Below are 18,734 nucleotides of genomic sequence, written 5' to 3' on the forward strand. Positions count from 1 at the left end.
GATGTCCTCAAAAGATTCCTCATATATTCTGGTTTAGCTACCAAGGCCAATTAAATAATGTATTATGTACCTCTCTTCCTCCACCGGACTAAATTATTCATTGGAGATCTTACCATTAATTCCTCAAAACCAAAAACAATGGATTCTCTTCCAAATATTACCTCTATTAGCAAATAATTCTTGCCTAGATTTCCCTCCTCAAAAAATATACCTAGGAACATCACACCACTTCTTAAAACCCCATACAGGGTAAACAAATAGGTACTTTCCAATTATTGCTTTCACTCTCTCCTCCCACTTTTCTTCAGCTGCATAGCCATATAAATCTACACTATAAACTTGAACTTGTTTACACAGCGAACACTTACAGAATGAAGTCCTTAAATTGGAGTTCATTACTAGGTTTCAGAAAGTGTGAATCCCTCTCAAATTGCCAAACTTTGCACACAGGTTCATTTTTCTGAGGAAATATGGAAATATTTCTCCATATTTTCATTAGTTTCAAAGGAGTTGATGATTCAAAGTAGGTTAGACACTTCTATTATTGAATTTCTCTAATCTTATTCCTGTTCCCTCCAAATTTTAATTTTATTTAACAAATCCTTATATAGAGAGTTGATCATATACTAGGCACTGTTTTATGTGCTTTATAAATATTAGCTCATTTGATTCTTGTAACAATCCTATGAGATAAGTCCTATTCTCTGCATCTTATAGATGAGAGGTTAAAGCAACTTGGAAGACCTGAGATTTAAATCCAGGCAGTACACAGTCTATGGTCATCTCACATCACCATAATGCCTCTCCAGTTGAGAGATATGGAAAGTGACTCAGGTCCTAGTTAATAGGATCAAAGTTCACCTCTGTTTGCCATTTGGCACAAAACTCACTGAGATTTTAGAGGATTTATTATGAAGGACAAAGCTGTTAGTGACAAGAGGAAAAAAACAATGGACCTTTCCTTACAGTTACAAAATATTATGAAAAATCTTGAAATCCAGAATAAATATAAATGTATCTATAGAATATTTATCAAACATCCCCAGTATACTACTTTTTTTTTTTTTAACTAAGATGGCAGGGTCAACACTTATACTTTTACACAGCAAAAAAGCCATAAATTCTTATTTAGCTCCATCTGTAAACACAGCAGGTTACAAGAGATGATGACAAATATCCCTTTCAAGTAAAAATTACTATGGCTCTATATTATATTGTTTAGAATAATATTCTTCACCAATGTTATTCAAAAACTGTGATTCAACTACTCTCTGTGAAACATGACCTATCTGTCTACCTGTCTTTTCAAGGCTATACGATTTTAATCTATGCACTTGCATACTTACAGAAATTCATAGTTGCGTTCTTCAGGTGAAGGCAAGTACATAGTAATAGCATCTAACAAGGGCTGGACCCCTTTGTTTTTCAGGGCACTTCCACAAAGCACAGGCACTGCTGTCTGAGCCAGTGTTACTCTGTGTACTGCAGTTTGTAGCTGTAAAGCAGAGATATAAATGTTTTATGTGTAGTATTCTGGTCTCGACCAAAATATCCCAGAATTAGATGCCTTCCCTAACCAACCACGTAAAATATCACTCCTCAGCACACTTCCATCATTCTTTATGGCCTCATTCTTCTTTATTTTTCATTGTAAATAACATTAATCACTACCTGGTATATTAGATATATATTTATTACTTTATTATCTGTGTCCCCAGTCACTAGAATGTAAAATCTATATAAGCATTATAGTAAGTCCCATAAAGATACTGTAAATCACAAGAAACTGGAAAAGTGCTTAAAATAAAGTAGATGCATAAAAATATTTCTTGAATAAGTGAATTAATATACTTGTGATTTAACCTCGATAGTCTACTAGAGGAACTGGTTAGAAATTAGAAATATAAATGAGTTACAATTTCTTCAAATAAATTAAATCCACATTAAATAAAATCCAAAGGAAAATGAGGTATCAAAGTAGAAACAATTTTTAAAAGACCTCAAAAACCAAGAAAAGCTTAGGTGTGCTTGCAAGCTATTGATAAGAGAAACGGTGGGTTAATTTTAGATTGTAAGCTCTTTGAAAACAGAAATCATGTTATGTGACTATAGGGCACAATAAACATCACATTTAAGCATTCAAATACTAAACAAGAAAAAAATTCAAACTTACAGCTTTTCATTCAAAAGAAAAGAAATAATTTTTTCCACCTCTAACTTCAAATGGCTCAAAATTAATCTACAGATCTTGTGTTTTTCTTTACTTCTTTTCATGAAAAATAACCAAGTGAATTTGCTGGGCTCATCTTGGAGCCCACTTAAAACACTACCACTTAAAAAACTTTTCATGGGGGAAGGTTCCTGGCAGAAAAAATAAAAAACGCCTTGAATAAATCTGTCATAATTCAAATACTACCAGTATTTTACTGGCCTATTCTCTGGTTTAATATATTTCAAAAGAAAACCAAAAAAAGGGAAGACCTGGAATAAGTTTCCACTAACAATTAAAACAGATTAAGAAAAAATGTTCTGAGAAAAATGACCATTATAGTATCCAAAAGACCAGTAGATCAAAAAAAAACTTCTATCTGTGATTTCCCTAATACTACTTAGTGAAATGATCACAATGAAGGGAAAAGCCTGCAGTAAATGAACAATGTCTTCTAATTTTTAACAGTGTTCTCCTAATTTTTAAGTCTGCATTTTCTAATGATATGCAAAGTTGAAAAAAAACCCCACCTACAATAGAGTAATCAAACCACATCCAATTAGTAAAACTTGGTCAAAGTAAATGAATAATAAAATTTACCTTTTCAGCCGGTAGCAAATCAAAATTCTCACTAAATTCTCCTAAAACCAAGTCAGCAAATTCATCATCCAAATCTGCAACCTATAAAGAAAGGCTTTAGTTCTGTAACTTGCATTCATCATCACAACTATCAACTTAAGTCTATACACCATAAATATTCATTACCCAAATATTTCAAGACAGCTACATGATCTAACTTATCCAGACCAAGGAACTCTTCACATCTTCTAAAGAGATAAAGAGTTTTTCTTTCAAAGGAAAGGAGATTGAAAATTGAAGATACGCTCTCATGAGTTTCCTAAACTCATGGGAAGCCAGAGCCAGACAGAGCACCTCAATGAAGTGTGCTACCTACTCAGTGCTCAAAAGAAATAAAAAGTCCACAGCTGATAGCCAATGATAATATATACAATGAATTGCTGTTTTTAAATAGATTTGGGGGGGGGGTCTTAGTTCATAAAAAAAAGTTTCATTTGGTAATCCTCTAATATTTTGAATGTTCACCAGATCTCCAAGACATTCAAAGTAAAATGACTGAACTTGTTTATAATCCTTCACTGAGGGAATAAATTTAAGTTGAGGAGGTAGTGGTATAATTTCAATAATAAAAATCTAATTATCTAATTCATGTTCATTTCATAATCATCTGTGCTTGTATGACAGGAGAATTCAACTGACAATAAAATTAACAAAAGAGTTTCAAAAGTTTATAATAGTAAAAGGGAGCAAAACATTCAACCTTGGTGAGAAAAACACATTTTTAACAGCTAACTATAGTAGAAATGTACCCAATCATCTTTCCAAAAAGCAGCAAATATGATGATTAAGTATAGCTTCTGGAATCAAACTGTCTGGAAATGGCTCCACTACTTACAAACTTGTTCAAAAAAACTTTGGTCAAGTTACATCACCTCTCTTTGTCTTGGTTACTCATGGAGATAATACTAGTACTTATCCTATGGTGATACTGGGAAGTTTAAATAACCAATTCCAATTATGCTTCCAGAATATATAGTAAGTATATAATAAGCATTGTTTTCATCACTGTTCACCTTTAGAACACAGGAAGGTGATTCTAGTCCACACTAATCTTATTCTCTAATTCAAAAAAAATTTTTTAACTTTGATAAAATATAACAAACATAAAAGTACCACCTTAACCATTTCTAAGTGAATAATTAGGAAGTAGTAAGTATATTCCACACCGTTGTAAAACTAATCTCTAGAACTTTTTCATGTCACAAAACTAAAACTCTATACCCATGAAACAACTCTTCCTCATTCTCCCCTCCCCACAGCTCCTGGTAACTACCATTCTACTTCCTGTCTCTATAAAGTTGAGGACTCTAAATACTTCATGTATCTGTAAACTATGAAGTAAAGCAAATGAAAGATAAACACTGCAATCAAGATAGTGGTGATGGTGGGGTAGATGATTAGTGGAATGGAGAGAGAAGAGCAGGGAGTAGCACAGGGAGATTCAAGAGTATTGCTAATATTCTATTTCTTAAGCTGGGTGGTGATTACACTGGTGTGCACTGTATTATACTTTACATATTCCATATGTAATTTTAGATGAAATTTCACAATAAATATTTTTTAAAGTTTCTAAATATTTACGCAATTTTAAGCTCAAAGTATTTATTTTACTTGTTCAATTAAGGCATTCCTTGCTTCCGTTATCTCCTTCAGCAATTCAGGATCACTCATTTCCAAGAGGGGTTTTCTCTCAAAGTCTTTTCCATCATCTGAATTGGGATTCCAAAGAAGTTTTTCTTTACTTACTACATCCACCACTCCTTTGAAAGTTTTGCCTTCACCAATTGGTAACTATAAGTCAGAGTGAGATTAACATTTTATTAAATGATCATTAGAACTCAATTAGAATTGCACTGGTGATAGAATTTATCTTTCCTCACTCCCCCCCAAATGTCTCTTATCATTATTGCCATAATCTATACCTATTTTTATTTATATCCTAACTTCTTCCAAAAGGATTTGCGAAAGCTTCAAAAATGTATATAATATGCCACAATAAAATACGTTGATGAGGAAACTGAGAAGGATCTGTTCATATTAATAAACCAAATATTAATCAACCAACCTGTAAAAGCAAAGGCTTTGCCTTCAACTTCTCTCTGATGCTTTCAACTGCATAGTTAAAACTGTAGAAAGTAAAATCATTTAAAATGTTAAGATACTTAAAACAGGATTTAAGAATGTACTCTAAAATTATAACCCTCAATTGTTCCTAACGTTTACCATTTAACAGTTTTCCACAGGACAACATCTTGTCTAATCTTTTAACATTAATTTCAGATAATAGTGACTGAGTATCTACCATAATTCTGCCACACAGGTATTTAGGGTATTATTATTGTGAGCTTCATTTAACTAAAGTTTGAGGTTAAGTGACTTGATCAAGGTCACACATAGTAAACTGGAGTTAAGATTCAAATGCAAGATTTGTGATTACAAGTCAAAGATTCTTTCTTCTAACAACTATATTTGTTATCACACGACTACCCACTTTCTTCCAAGAGCCAGCCTAATTTTTCTACACTTTTATCTTAGGCATTGTTCGTATCATATGCTATGCTGTTCACTTCTGTGCTAACACTAGGGATGGCTACCTATGGAACACATGACACATCTTTGGCACGTGGGCTGATTCATACACACATGCAGATCATTCTGGTCCCAATGTCTTTAAGAAGCAGCCTAGTATCCAGTCATCTCCCTCCCCATCATCACAGGTGCTGTCAGTCAGTATAGGCAGTATTTCCCTCAACCTCAAGGAACTCCAAACAGAACAGGGTCAGAACCTAAGCCTAGCACATTTTGAAGGTTGCTGTGCTTTTACTAATCAAGACAAAAGTCCTCTAAACCAGCAGCTTTAGAATTACTGTAGAGAGTTACAGAAATACAAAGCATACTGTGTGATATCAGGAGAGACACGGTTTATGTTTTTTTATTGCCGCTCTCATACCACAGATCAGGATCTCTCCCTTTCACATTTCCCCAGTATCCGTTGATTCTTAATTCTTGCCCTTTCACATTTTCTCCAAATCCTTCATCATTCTTGATTGTCTGGATTCTGTTCTCAGAACAACGTATCCATTTTGGATTACCACTCTGTAAGTCTGCAGTATTACCACTACATCTCAGCATTAACTCTTTTGCCCTATATGCAGGTCTCAAAACATCTACATTCTCCTCTCCTAGTTTCCTTTCATTGAGAGCATTTTACCCATTAGCTAAAGAAAATCGGGGACAAGGAAGAACATCATTCTCTGAAGCAACTACAAGAAACAATTCTCTTCCCTCCCCCATTAGCAATGACAGGGAGCACCGTAACATTCAGCAATACACGGACTCGACCATACAGCTCTAAACAGAAGCAATGGATTCAGCAAGACATCACTCTGTCAGGAGCCTAGAAATCAGGATAAAGCCTCTCTACATGAGAATCAGAATGATTCATCATCTATCAGCTCTCTATTAATCCCACATTGTTACTTTACCTATGAATCAACTGCTCTGAAATTTTTTTTAAATGGGATTGAATTGGGATTCCATGGAATATTTATACCTTATAGGAAACAGCTGTTTATAAATTTAAGTTATAGTGCATTAAAAGCTCAAATCATATTCTTACTTTGATAAGCCAAAGAAACACACGTTAAATACCTTGCTCCAATTTTGTCCATCTTGTTTAAAAAACAGATTCGAGGTATCTTGTGTTTATCAGCTTGCCTCCATACTGTAAGAGTTTGTGCCTAGAGCAAAGATAAGGAAAAAAACCCATATTTGACAAAAATAACTATGTTACTACACATGGAATAAGCATACCTAAGACTATTATAACATAGAATAAGGCCCTATTCTAGCATAGAATTAGCGCCATTGCACACATACCTCTGGACCCACTCTTATGCTATCAGATTAAAACAGTTAAGAAAATGATCAAGCATGACTGAAGATTATGTTTCAAACTGAGAATACTTTGGGTGAACTAGGTTGCAACACAAAGGGAATTAACAACTGGGAAGTACTGGGAGTCACAGAAAGAGGACTTAACCAAGAATTACAAGACCTACTTTTTGTTTGGCTTCACCTTACTTAGTAACGTCACACAATACTGAACTCATCAGTTTTCTGATCTGTGAAATATGGACTTTTGCCTTAATTAATTCAGACAGTTGTGATGTAAAAAGAATAGGAATGTACTATAAAATGCTAGTATGATAAAAATCGTGTATTTTTACTGTGAATGTTTGAATGTTCATATAAACTGAAAAGGATTTAAGGGGGGAAAAGGAAGCCAATACCTGTATTTCTAAGTTACAATTCTCATATGCTTTTCTATTTGGCTTTCTGGTTGTTGTTAAACAAGTAATTTTTAATATTTGGCTTCTTTTAATTCCACTTTCTGTACATGTTAAATATAAACAGTTTGCCTAGTACAGTCTAATAGCCCTGAAGCAGAGCATTAAAAGCCTAATGTGCTGACACTGTTAAAACAGAAGCCAGTTTGTCATTTGTTTTATTAGGTAAAATTGATATACAATAAAATACAGTTGACCCTTGAACAATATAGGGATTAGGGGCGCCAACCTCTGCAAAGTCAAAAACCACTTATAACTTTACAGTTCGCCCTCCCTATGTGCTATTCCGCAACTGTGGATTCAACTAACCACGGATTATATAGTTCTGAAGCCTGTATTTAGAGGAAAAAATCCACATATAAGTGAACCCATGAAGTTTAAACCCATGTTGTTCGAGGGTCAATACAGATTTTCAGTTTATAGTTCAATGAATTTTAATAAATGCATATACTTGTATAACTATTACCCCAATAAAGAGAAAGAACATATAGAACATTAGAGATTTTTATGTCCCTCTCCCCATAGCAACCTGTTCTGATTTCTGCCACCATAGATTCATTCTGCCTATTATTGAACCTCATATAAATAGCATAGCTTCTTTCACCCAACATAATGTTTCTGACATTCATTCATGTTGTTGGGCATACTGGTTCAGTTTTACTGCTAAATTCCTTTGTATAAATGTACCAGTTTTTCTATCCACATGTGGATGTGCACTTGTGTTGTTTCTAATTTGGGACTATTATGAATTTAGCTGCTATAAACATTCTGAACAAATCTTTGGTGAACAAATGTTTTCATTCCCTTGGATAAAGATGGAGGAGTAGAACTGCTGGGTTATAGGACAAGTGTATATTTACCTTTATAAGAAACTGCCAAATAGTCTTCCAAAATGGTTATAATATTTTACAGTCCACCAACAATGTATAAGAGTTCCAGTTACTCCACATCCTCAACCACGATTTGCTATCATTCTTTTTAATTGTAGCCATTTTTGTGGGTATGAAATGGTCTCTTCGTAATTTTAATTTGCATTTCCCTAATGACCAATGAGACTGAGCATCTTTTCATGTGCTCACTGGTCATTCACATGTCTTCTTTGGTAAAGTACCCATTCAAGTCCTTTGTCTTTTTTTTTAATTGGGTTGTTAGTTTTTATTATTGATATGCAGTTCTTCATATATTCTGGATACAAGTCTTTGGTCATACACATGTACTGTGAAAATTTCAGCACATACTCCCTACGACAATAATATTCTCTACATAATCGACTATTATTGCACTCTGGAAGTTTAACATTCATATAATATTTTATCTAGCATTATAAATTTTCTCACAGTCTAAGGTTTGCCTTTTTTTTTAAGTTTCATGCACATAATTTTGAAGAGGTCCAATTAATCAACTTGTTTTTGTTTTATGCTTCTTGTGTCTTCTCCAAGAAATTGTTACCTACCACTCCCTCCACCCATGCCAAAGTTGTTAAGATAATACTTTATTTTCCCTCTAGAAGGTATATGGATTTAGCTTAACACTATGATCCACTCCAAACTAATTTTTATGTGGGGGTGGGGGGATATATACTATAAATTTCCCAAGAACTAAACATATTAAAAAATAAAACAACAATTCCCATCACCCCACCTGCCAGCTAAAAGTCCATCTACTGTTTTAGCCAACAGTAGCCTCCTGTATCACAAATTCAGAAACTTCCTATTACAGCATATTTCAATCTTGTAAATAATGCAATCTGAATGATTAAGTGTCGAATTTATGTAAAGAAGTTATAATGACAGGAAGGATGCAACCATTAGGAAATGAAATGACTCTAAGAAATAGAAATAATAGGTGTATAATCAACCTCAGACATCAGTGTCAGGCTTTATATCAAGCAAATATCACTGTCTGTCAGGGGTCCACAATAACTGTATTATTTCCCCTCGAACTAGTACAATAAGTATCCACTTAGTCTTCACCTAGATTCACCAAATATTAACATGTTACACTTGCCTTTTTTCTCTCTCTATAAAACATTATGTGTCTGGTGGCTGGGAAAATGTGCCACTTGGAACTACTATAAAGAGCATGATTAACTGATGGTTCCAACTGTTACCCTTCTAGATCTACCACCATGTATTCCCAAGGCGCACCTTCTTGGGGGCTGTTTCCAGCTAATGACTGAGCTCAGCAGAAGGACAAATGGAGGCCCATTCCCACAAGACATGGGTTCCTCTAACAGGTAACATTAGCTTGAGGACTCCCCATGAGCGAAGCCAAACGCTTTTGGAACTGTACTATGGCCTGAGACTCTTCCTGCCTAATCCCCCATCCTTCCCCCTCTCCTTCAAAGGTGTCAGCCTGCCCTGTGGTCTGAACGCCCTCTCCCACTTCCCTCTTTTCTCCCTTATTCTTCGCAGGTACTTCCCCCCCGATGAATCTCCTATACATCTAATCCCATCTTGGCATCTACTGATCAAAGTACCCAAACTAACACCATGTATGTATGTGTGGGTGGATGGGAGCTGAACCATGAGAGCAAGTTGTAGACACCATGAGACTTTAATCCTAAATACTTCAGCATGCATTTCCTAAGAATAAGGACATTTTCCTACATAATCAATTTCAAAGACCACATTCAGGAAAATTTAAGTTGACACAATACTTTAATATATATGTATTACATATTCAAATTTCTGATTTTCCCAGTGATGTGCTTTGTAACTTTTTCTTTTTGATCCAGGATTCAGCCAAAAAGGATATATTACGTTTAGCTTTCTTGTCTCTTTAGAATCCTTTAATCTAGAACAATTCCACAGCTTCCCCCCAACCCCAATTGTTCATTTTCCTTATGTTAAAACATTTTTTTTTTGAATTTCTGAAAAGTCTTGGCCAGTTGTTTTGCAGAATGTCTTTCAATTTAGATTTGTTTGTTTTCTCATGATTTGGGCCAAACATTTTTGCCAGGAATACAACATAGGTAATGTTGTATCCTTCTTAGTGCATCATATCAGGAGGCCCATGGTGTCAATTTGTCCCATTTTGGGGGATATTGATTTTGATCCCTTAATTAAAGTATCGCTTTTAGTAATTTTAAGATTAGAAGAACTAATGTGGGTTCTATATTCAAGATAAAGCCAATCTTGAGATTATAAAACAAATGGAGTACCAGCTAAAGAGAGCATAACTGACCCCAGTAGCAACAATTTTATTATAAACCCACTTTCAGGATTTATTCACGGAGTTATATATTAAGTTTTGGGAGAAAATCCTTCATGGGTCGCTCACATTTCTGCATGTTTTGTCAGGAGAGGCACTGACTGACTGCCTTTATTCTGGACTATCTTTTCAAAAATGTTTGTATAGCGAACAGTTTAGAAAGATATTGTATTTCCCTTCAGAGCAAAAGGTAGGTTGGCTTACAACCCTGGAAGATAATGTATTCCTTCAGAGCAAAGAGCAGGCACTTTTACTGCCCATTATAAAATACTTGCATTCTCTAAGCACAGGGTTCCACTGCAGCTGTCACCTGACTTCCCTTTGTCACCCTATGGGAATTAGGGCTTGAGGAACCAACACAAGGAAATGCTGATACTCTGGATATTGCTATTTTGGAGATTAATAAAGTCCTTCATCCCTGACTCAGAAATCTTGTGTCTTCTGCCAGAATCCATAAAACTATGGCAGACGAACTTGTTAGCTTTAAAGTAAGAATCTCAGCCTCTTCACAGTTCTCAAAACTTTCATATTTCCTACAGAAAAGCAAACTTTACTTTCCCTTTTACTATGAAGTATATTATATGAGATCATATATAGATCATATCTCAATATTCAATTCCAAATTCCTTTAACCATAATTGGATTTATATGAGCTTACCAAATAAAGGGTTATAGTTAAATCAATCTGATGCATTCTACTTTTTTAAAAAATCATGCTGTTCTATCTTCACTTTACTTTGACAATATTTTTTACCTCTACACCAGCAGAGGCATCAAACACAGCCACTGCACCATCTAACACTCTTAGGCAGCGCTCAACTTCCAAGGTAAAGTCCACATGACCTAAGAAAAGGATGAGAAATGTAACACCTAAAATGTTTAAACCATCACCACCACCACCACCACGTGATCCAGCAATCCCAGTTTGGGTACATACCCAGAATAATTGAAAGGATAATCTCAAAGAGATATTTACGCCCCCATGTTCAGAACAGCACTATTCACAATAGCCAAGAGGCAGAAGCAACCCAAATACCCATCAATGGATGAATGGTGTGTGTGTGTGTGTGTGTGCACGTGTGTGTGCGTGTGTGTGTGTGTGTATAAAATTTTGTATATATACAAAATGTGTTACTTATGGGCAATGGAATACTATGCAACCTTAAAAAGGAAGGAAATCCTGTCACAGGCTACAACATGGATGAATCCTGAAAAATTTTGCTAAGTGAAATAAGGCAGTCACAAAAGGACAAAGAGTACGATTCTACTTATAAGAGGTATCTAAAGAAGTCAATCTCATAGATCTACAAAGTAGAATGGTGGTTACCAGGATTCAGGGGAGAGGACAAAGAAGAAAAGTCATTTTATGGGTATAGAGTTTCAGTTCAACAAAATGAAAAAGTTCTGGAGATCTATTTCACAATAATGCGAACATACTTAACACTACTGAACTGTACACTTAAAAATGGTTAAGACAGTAAATTTTATGATATATATATATATATATTTTTACCACAATTAAAAAAAACCCACACATACACAAACAGAAAAGCCTCAAAATAATGCAGCACCTCTGCATTGCTGAAACAGCACTATACCTGGTGTATCAATTAGATTGATTCTATACCCCTTCCAATCGAATGTAACAGCAGCTGACTGAATAGTTATGCCTCGTTCTCGCTCTTGAGCCATGAAATCTGTCACCGTGTCTCCATCATCAACATCTAACCAGGAAAAAAATGACATAGTTAGGCTTAAAAGTATATTTTATAGGTCTTTGATATCTACCTGACATAGTTTCAGAAAAACTGTTCATAAGTATTTGGTTTAATATTTAGAGCCCTTAATCATTCTCTAAATAAATCGTCATTCTAGAAAAAGATTTTTCAGCAGATGAGTAATTTTTCCATAAAAATAATCTTTCTGTAATAACTAAGATTAAAATCTTCTAATATTTTAATTTTACTGAACCATATACTTCTTCCATTTTTTTTCTAGTTTAACTTTCATTATCCCGTCCTTATCTGACATTCCTCACACCTGATCCCTTGACAGGAGGCAGAGTAATGCCCTAAGAGCAGACAGACCAAATTTAAATCCCAACTTTATCACTTCTCTACAATCTTGAGCAAGTTACTTAACCTAGTTTTTAAAATATGGCTAATAAAGCCAACCTTGCTGGACTGTTATAAGAATGAAATGAGACTATATATATAAAGTACCTAGCTCAGTAAATGGTAGCTACATGGAATAAGGTAGAGACAAAATTCCTCCAAAGTTAAATCATCTCTTACAAACCTTTCTCATTACTTAATTCTCCTTTTAGGATTTATTTATACAAACATAAAGTCTTCTGTAGTATAAAGTCATGGATAAAATTGATCCTGACTACCAAAAAGGTCACTCAAATTACTCTGCAGGGCTTCCCTGGTGGCGCAGTGGTTGAGAGTCCGCCTGCCGATGCAGGGGACACGGGTTCATGCCCCGGTCTGGGAAGATCCCACATGCCACGGAGCGGCTGGGCCCGTGAGCCATGGCCGCTGAGCCTGTGTTTCCGGAGCCTGTGCTCCGCAACGGGAGAGGCCACACAGTGAGAGGTCCGTGTACCGCAAAAAAAAAAAAAATTACTCTGCAGTAAAATTCTTGGATTATGCATTTTACTCTTACTCTTATTCAGTAAAAGAAATGACAAAGAGCTGATCTTTACCAATCAAATTTCAAGTTATCATGGCCTTATACTACCACTGCTTATGTCAGCATTAAACCTCTAAAATGCTAGCTAGTTACTCCATATCATTTTTGTGTGTGTATACGTGTGTATAAATATACATACACACACAAATGCACCAACAGAGGGGAAAACAGCAAGAAAAATGTATCTGTTAGCAACTCCAAATATCAGTGTTAAAGAATTGTAGCAGTATTGCCAGTTATTCACAATATAACTAACCGAGAAAACAAACATCATTAAGAAGACAAAGACCGGGGCTTCACTGGTGGCGCAGTGGTTGAGGGTCCACCTGCCGATGCAGGGGACACGGGTTCGTGCCCCGGTCCGGGAAGACCCCACATGCCGCGGAGCGGCTGGGCCTGTGAGCCATGGCCGCTGGGCCTGCGCGTCCGGAGCCTGTGCTCTGCAGCGGGAGAGGCCACAACAGTGAGAGGCCCGCGTACCTCAAAAAATAAAAATAAAAAAAAATAAAAATAAAATAAAAAAATAAAAAGGATACACTCAGGGAATATGAGGGAAGGATTCTAATCAGACTCGTGATACAAAAGAGGAAGCCTAACAATGTTCAGTGTTTTGCTGTCTGTTACTTCCCCATTTACACAGCAATAAATTCTATGAGAAATTCATGTGCTTATACATTTAGGAACCTATCATCATGAAGATTCTAATCGTGAGTGGTTTTCTCCTCTATAAACATTAAGTCTCAGCCAATTCCAAGGGTCTAGAGAAATAAGTCTCAATAGAGCACATTTCAAAATCACTGTGGAGCGTTTGAAAAAGACATTAATTTCCACTTCTGGTATTCTGGACCTGATGACCTCCATGTCACATTTCAAAACAAACTGTTTCACCAGAGATAAAGAAAGGCACTTCATAATGATAAAAGGGTTGATTCATCAGAGAAATATAACAATCATAAGTGTGTGTGAATCAAATACAAGTTTCAAAATACGTGATGCAAAAATACAGACATCCAGGCCATACCCAGACATGTTGAATCTTAATTTTCAGAGTGGAGCTAGGGCACTGTTATTTAAAAACAAAACAAAACAAAACAAAATCTTTAAAAGATACATGGGCATTAAATGTGCATGCCTGGTCAAGAACCACAGTTTTGGGACTTCCCTGGTGGTGCAGTGGTTAAGACTCCATGCTCCCAATGCAGGGGGCCCGGGTTCAAACCCTGGTCAGGGAACTAGATCCCACATGCATGCTGCAACTAAGAGTTTGCATGCCACAACTAAAGGAGCCGGTGAGCCGCAACTAAGGAGCCCTCAAGCTTCAACTAAGGAGCTCGTCTACCGCAACTAAGACCCAGCACAACCAAATAAATAATAAATAAAATTTAAAAAAAAAAGAACCACACTTTTTGACATACTATAATAAAAAAGTAAATTCAAAACTTAGGTAAATTATACTACTACTGGGGGTTAAGGATTAACGAAATCTTTTCTTGTTCTGCATGGGAATTTGACCTCTGGTTAACTTTCTGGCTCTCTTCTCCTAGAGCCCAGAAAACAAGTATGCCAACTGCATTGCTAGGCAACACACTTATGGAAAAAATAATTTCCAATTGGTAAACTACATCTGACCTGGGAAGAATAAATAATGAATTATAAATACCTGCTGAAGATACATAGCTTTAGGCTTCCCTGAGTGGGGTATGGCATGCCCCTTGTGGGAAACCAGGAAGATGACCCACGGAGCTGTAACAAGAGATGCTCGTTCCTACGGGGCATGAGTCTTCGAAGCTAGGGTGGCTCCTGTGAATCTTGTTACCTTGCAACTAAGCTATCGCTTTTGGGTGGCCAAAGAAGACAGTTCCCACACAGCTATGTGGACTGCTATAAGAACTTCTATAGAAAGAAGCATCTATTGCTGGCAAGCTATGTTTCCTGTCTCACAGCCTGCTGAGTAGACCAGTGCCAACTATAGCCCAAGATAGTCTTGTGAGTCTGATTGTTTAATTGAACCTAAAAAGACCCTTTGGAATACTGTAACTACCTTAACTTTATGCTGTGGTTTAGACAGCAGTGCCTCCATGCCATACTCAAGGTCTCTAGGTTGACTTCTTAATCAAAATATTTTCCATTGATGTTTTTTTCTAATGGGGGGGGGCAGGGTGAGAGGAGGGATCCATTCTAACCTCCCAGTGATCTTGTGTATCCAGAATAATACAATATTCTTTCTGTGGTGGTAGTTTTTCCTGCATCGATATGAGCCATAATTCCAATATTACGGATTCTGTTTAAAAGGGGAAAAATTAAAAAAAGACATGTATTATAAGGTGGACATTACTAAAATTGTAAAACCAAAATATGCTGCACAAATTTCAAAGCTGGTTGGTATTTCAACAATTTATATAATGGTGTAAAAACTAGAAAAATGGAAAACATATCACTATCACATTACTCTGACAAAACAGCTAAGTAACAAAAGAGCTAACTACAATTTTGTGACTACCTTATATTAATTTCTATGAAAAGTGTGCTGTTGCTACATTAAAAATTTTTAGCATCGAACTGAGAAAAGAAAATAGCTTTTAAGATACATACCAATATCTATTTATAGTTAATTAGCTAGGGCAGGAAGTTACAGAAATTAGAGCATTCACTAAATGCTGAATTAAGCCTATGTGAAAAACCTGTGACTCTTCCTGGCAGCCTATGGAAAAGACAATATCAATGACAGTACTTACTTAGCAATAGGAGGATTGATGATGGAATGAAGGGACTTGATATCATTTCCTATTAAACCTAATGGAAAGAGTGTTAAAACTCAACTGTTAAATTTAAAGAAAATTTCCTTTAATTTATAAATGAAAGAAATTAAAAGAATTTTAAGCAAATAGTAAAATTACTATTAAAGTAAATCCAATTAAAGTAAAATTCAAGCTAAATATAACACTCATTTACCTAAAATTTATTTTCTTGCAATCTCTAAAAAAACCTGTGGATGACAATAAAACAAGATAAAGTTTTTAAACATCAATTTCTAGATTATATCCTTAGAAAAATATAGATTTACCCCAATCTCTGCCACCTGCTACAATTCTATAATAGAATTCTATAATAAATAGAATTTCAAAAGTAGAATGTTCATAACAATAATCTTCAGACACTAGTAGATCTTGAACCAAAAAAAAAAAAATAAGCACAGTCCTGTAAACCTACATTGTCAAGGCTTGAAGAGCAAAGAGTGATACTCATATCAGCTAATAATGAGTTTTTGTACAGCTTGAAACCTACCTTCCCTCAGCAATTCCAAGGACATGATACCTATAAAGATAGCCTGGGAGGTAACACTGAATAGAAGCTATAATAATCTAATACTTGTAAAGGGCCAACTTGTAAAAACTAACAGTATTTCTGAAAAAAAAAGGCCATAATGACTTACTCCATGCTTACCATTTATTCTATTAATACTAAAGAAACAATGAAGTTACATTTATAAATTTAATTTATACCTTCCTGCTATTTAAACCAGTTCTCCCAAACTTCTATAATAAATTATGATGACTTCTATTACATTTTGAAAACCTGATAGCAGTTTGAAGACTGAAAGATAATCTGTACTGCTATAGATAAATTTGTACGGGCAAAATATAGAAACCCAGATATACACCAATAATGCAGAACAGTAAATTCACATGCCTTTAACAAGTCACACAGCCAACTGGTATTTTTACTCCATTATTCTCACATGACAAAGATGGTAATGAGAACAGCTACAGAATGAAGCTACAGGTGACCCCTGAACAACACAGGTTTGAAGTGTGTGGGCCCACTTATCCAAGGATCTTTTTCAATACATGCATGCTACAGCACACGATTTGCAGCTGGTTGAATCTGCACACGGAACTGCAGATGCGGTGGGCTGACTACAGTTATGTGTGATTTTCAACTGTTTGAGGGGTCAGCACCTGTAACCCCCTCATTGTTCAAGGGTCAACTGTAGTTTCACTAAGTCTCCCACATGCTTGCTTACTTCAAACACAAGAAGCACATTCAGAATTACAGTACAAATGACCTTTGAACAACCTGAAGGTTAGAAGGGCCAACCGCTGTGCAGTCAAAAATCCAAGTATAACTTCACAGCCTGCCCTGTGCACACATCGTTCCTCTGTATCCTCAGTTCCGCATGGGCAGATTCAACCAACCGTGGATCATGTAGTACTGCAGTACCCATTTAGTGAAAAAATTCTGCATAAGTGGACTCTTACATGGTTGAACTTATATCGAAGCTCAAATCTGTGTTCAAGGGGCAACTGCAGCCAGTTCCTCAGCCTTCAGGCTTTTAATAGCCATATTACCTAACCTAATCTATCCCAGATAAATATTAAACCAAACTACTCTTAAGAACCCTCAAAATAAATTATCCTGTTAAACCTGTATTAACAGAAAATACTTCTGTATAAAAACCAGAAATGAACTAGGAAAATCAACATTTTACAGCAAGAGCACTCTACAAGTAGACTCACTGCTAAACCTCTGAGCCGACCCTTCCCTTTGCTCAGCTCATGAGGATGGACAGCAGATGAGGAACATAAGTCTACTGGTACTACCTCCTAGCATCTATCAGAATACTCCAACTCCTAATAATCTCAAGGAAAGAGCCAAGAAGTAAAAGGGAGTCACTGTTTTCAAAATGGTTGGAGACCCCTAATAAGGGAGAAGATTGCAAATGAGAGAGAGAGACAGAGAGAAAAGGGAGAAAGCAAGCAAGCAGTTTAAGTAAAATGAGAAGAACCTAACATTTGTACCTGGTAGGGAACTGTAATTTCTTCCAAGAAGCACATGTAGCCTTAATCTTTTTAGACTTGCCCTTAGTTTTGAGGAACACATATTCTAGTGAGGAGAAAAAGAAACGACGTTAATTTTATTTTAGCATAACTCACTACTGTAGTTTTAACATCATAATTATGCTTTGAATCTCCATATAGTAGTCTCAATTTATTAACTCCAATTCTTTTAAAAAGTGACAACACAAAATTACATTACAATAAAAAATAAGGATAAAATTAATACTGCTTGCTCTTTTGAGCTGACCTTCGATGATGGCTCTCCTAGACATGCAGCATTAGCATCACAGGGATCTTATTTGAAGACAAATTCTCAGGACCCACTCCAGAGAAGAGAATCAGAAACTCTAGGGATAGCGTCCAACAATGTGTTTTAACAAGCCCTCCAGGTGATTCTGACAGCTGCCGTTTGAGAACGACCCTAAAGTTTCCAGAGAGCCAGAAAGGTTAAATAAGGTTGCTAACCCTGGATACCCCTTTGTTCTCCTTTAAGCCTATTAAGAGCTGGTGCGAGTCATGAACTCTGAAACCATTAGGTGTTTTCACCTAGATTTATAACAGCGGCTACATATTAGAATCACCTGGAGAGCTTTTAAAAAGGAAGGGAAGTTGGAGGAACTATAGCATTTTTAAAAGCTCCCCAGGTATCTTCTCCTAATATTCCCACATAGAGGTTGAATGTTCTCCATCGATTTATCCCTGGACCACTAAATACACATTTAATGGCTGTCAATATATTTGGAGTTGTAGTTAGTGTATGTAGTGATTTTGAGCTGCCACAATCTGCCTTTC

The 18,734-nt window shown here is 35.9% G+C and overlaps 1 protein-coding gene across 5 annotated transcripts in view; it reads right to left on the reverse strand.

The window, feature by feature from the left end:
- The window catches only part of GFM2 (GTP dependent ribosome recycling factor mitochondrial 2), a 45,645-nt gene that overhangs the window by 19,986 nt on the left and 6,925 nt on the right, over positions 1–18,734 (reverse strand). Inside the window, exons 2-12 of one of the 5 annotated variants that reach the window (XM_067730994.1) lie at positions 17,904–17,988; positions 16,057–16,090; positions 15,840–15,897; positions 15,288–15,385; positions 12,009–12,134; positions 11,165–11,253; positions 6,500–6,588; positions 4,914–4,974; positions 4,460–4,639; positions 2,810–2,890; positions 1,347–1,495 (exon numbers count right to left, since the gene is read on the reverse strand). In XM_067730994.1, the coding sequence (XP_067587095.1) occupies positions 1,347–1,495; positions 2,810–2,890; positions 4,460–4,639; positions 4,914–4,974; positions 6,500–6,588; positions 11,165–11,253; positions 12,009–12,134; positions 15,288–15,366 (854 nt within the window). In that variant the 5' untranslated portion in view covers positions 15,367–15,385; positions 15,840–15,897; positions 16,057–16,090; positions 17,904–17,988. Of the gene's footprint in view, positions 1–1,346; positions 1,496–2,809; positions 2,891–4,459; positions 4,640–4,913; positions 4,975–6,499; positions 6,589–11,164; positions 11,254–12,008; positions 12,135–15,145; positions 15,386–15,839; positions 15,898–16,056; positions 16,091–17,903; positions 17,989–18,734 lie in introns of those variants that run through there. The other 4 variants (XM_067730993.1, XM_067730996.1, XM_067730995.1 and 1 more) reach the window with 4 other exon arrangements.

Source organism: Pseudorca crassidens, chromosome 3 (genome assembly GCF_039906515.1).
Source record: "Pseudorca crassidens isolate mPseCra1 chromosome 3, mPseCra1.hap1, whole genome shotgun sequence".
NCBI lineage: Eukaryota > Metazoa > Chordata > Mammalia > Artiodactyla > Delphinidae > Pseudorca > Pseudorca crassidens.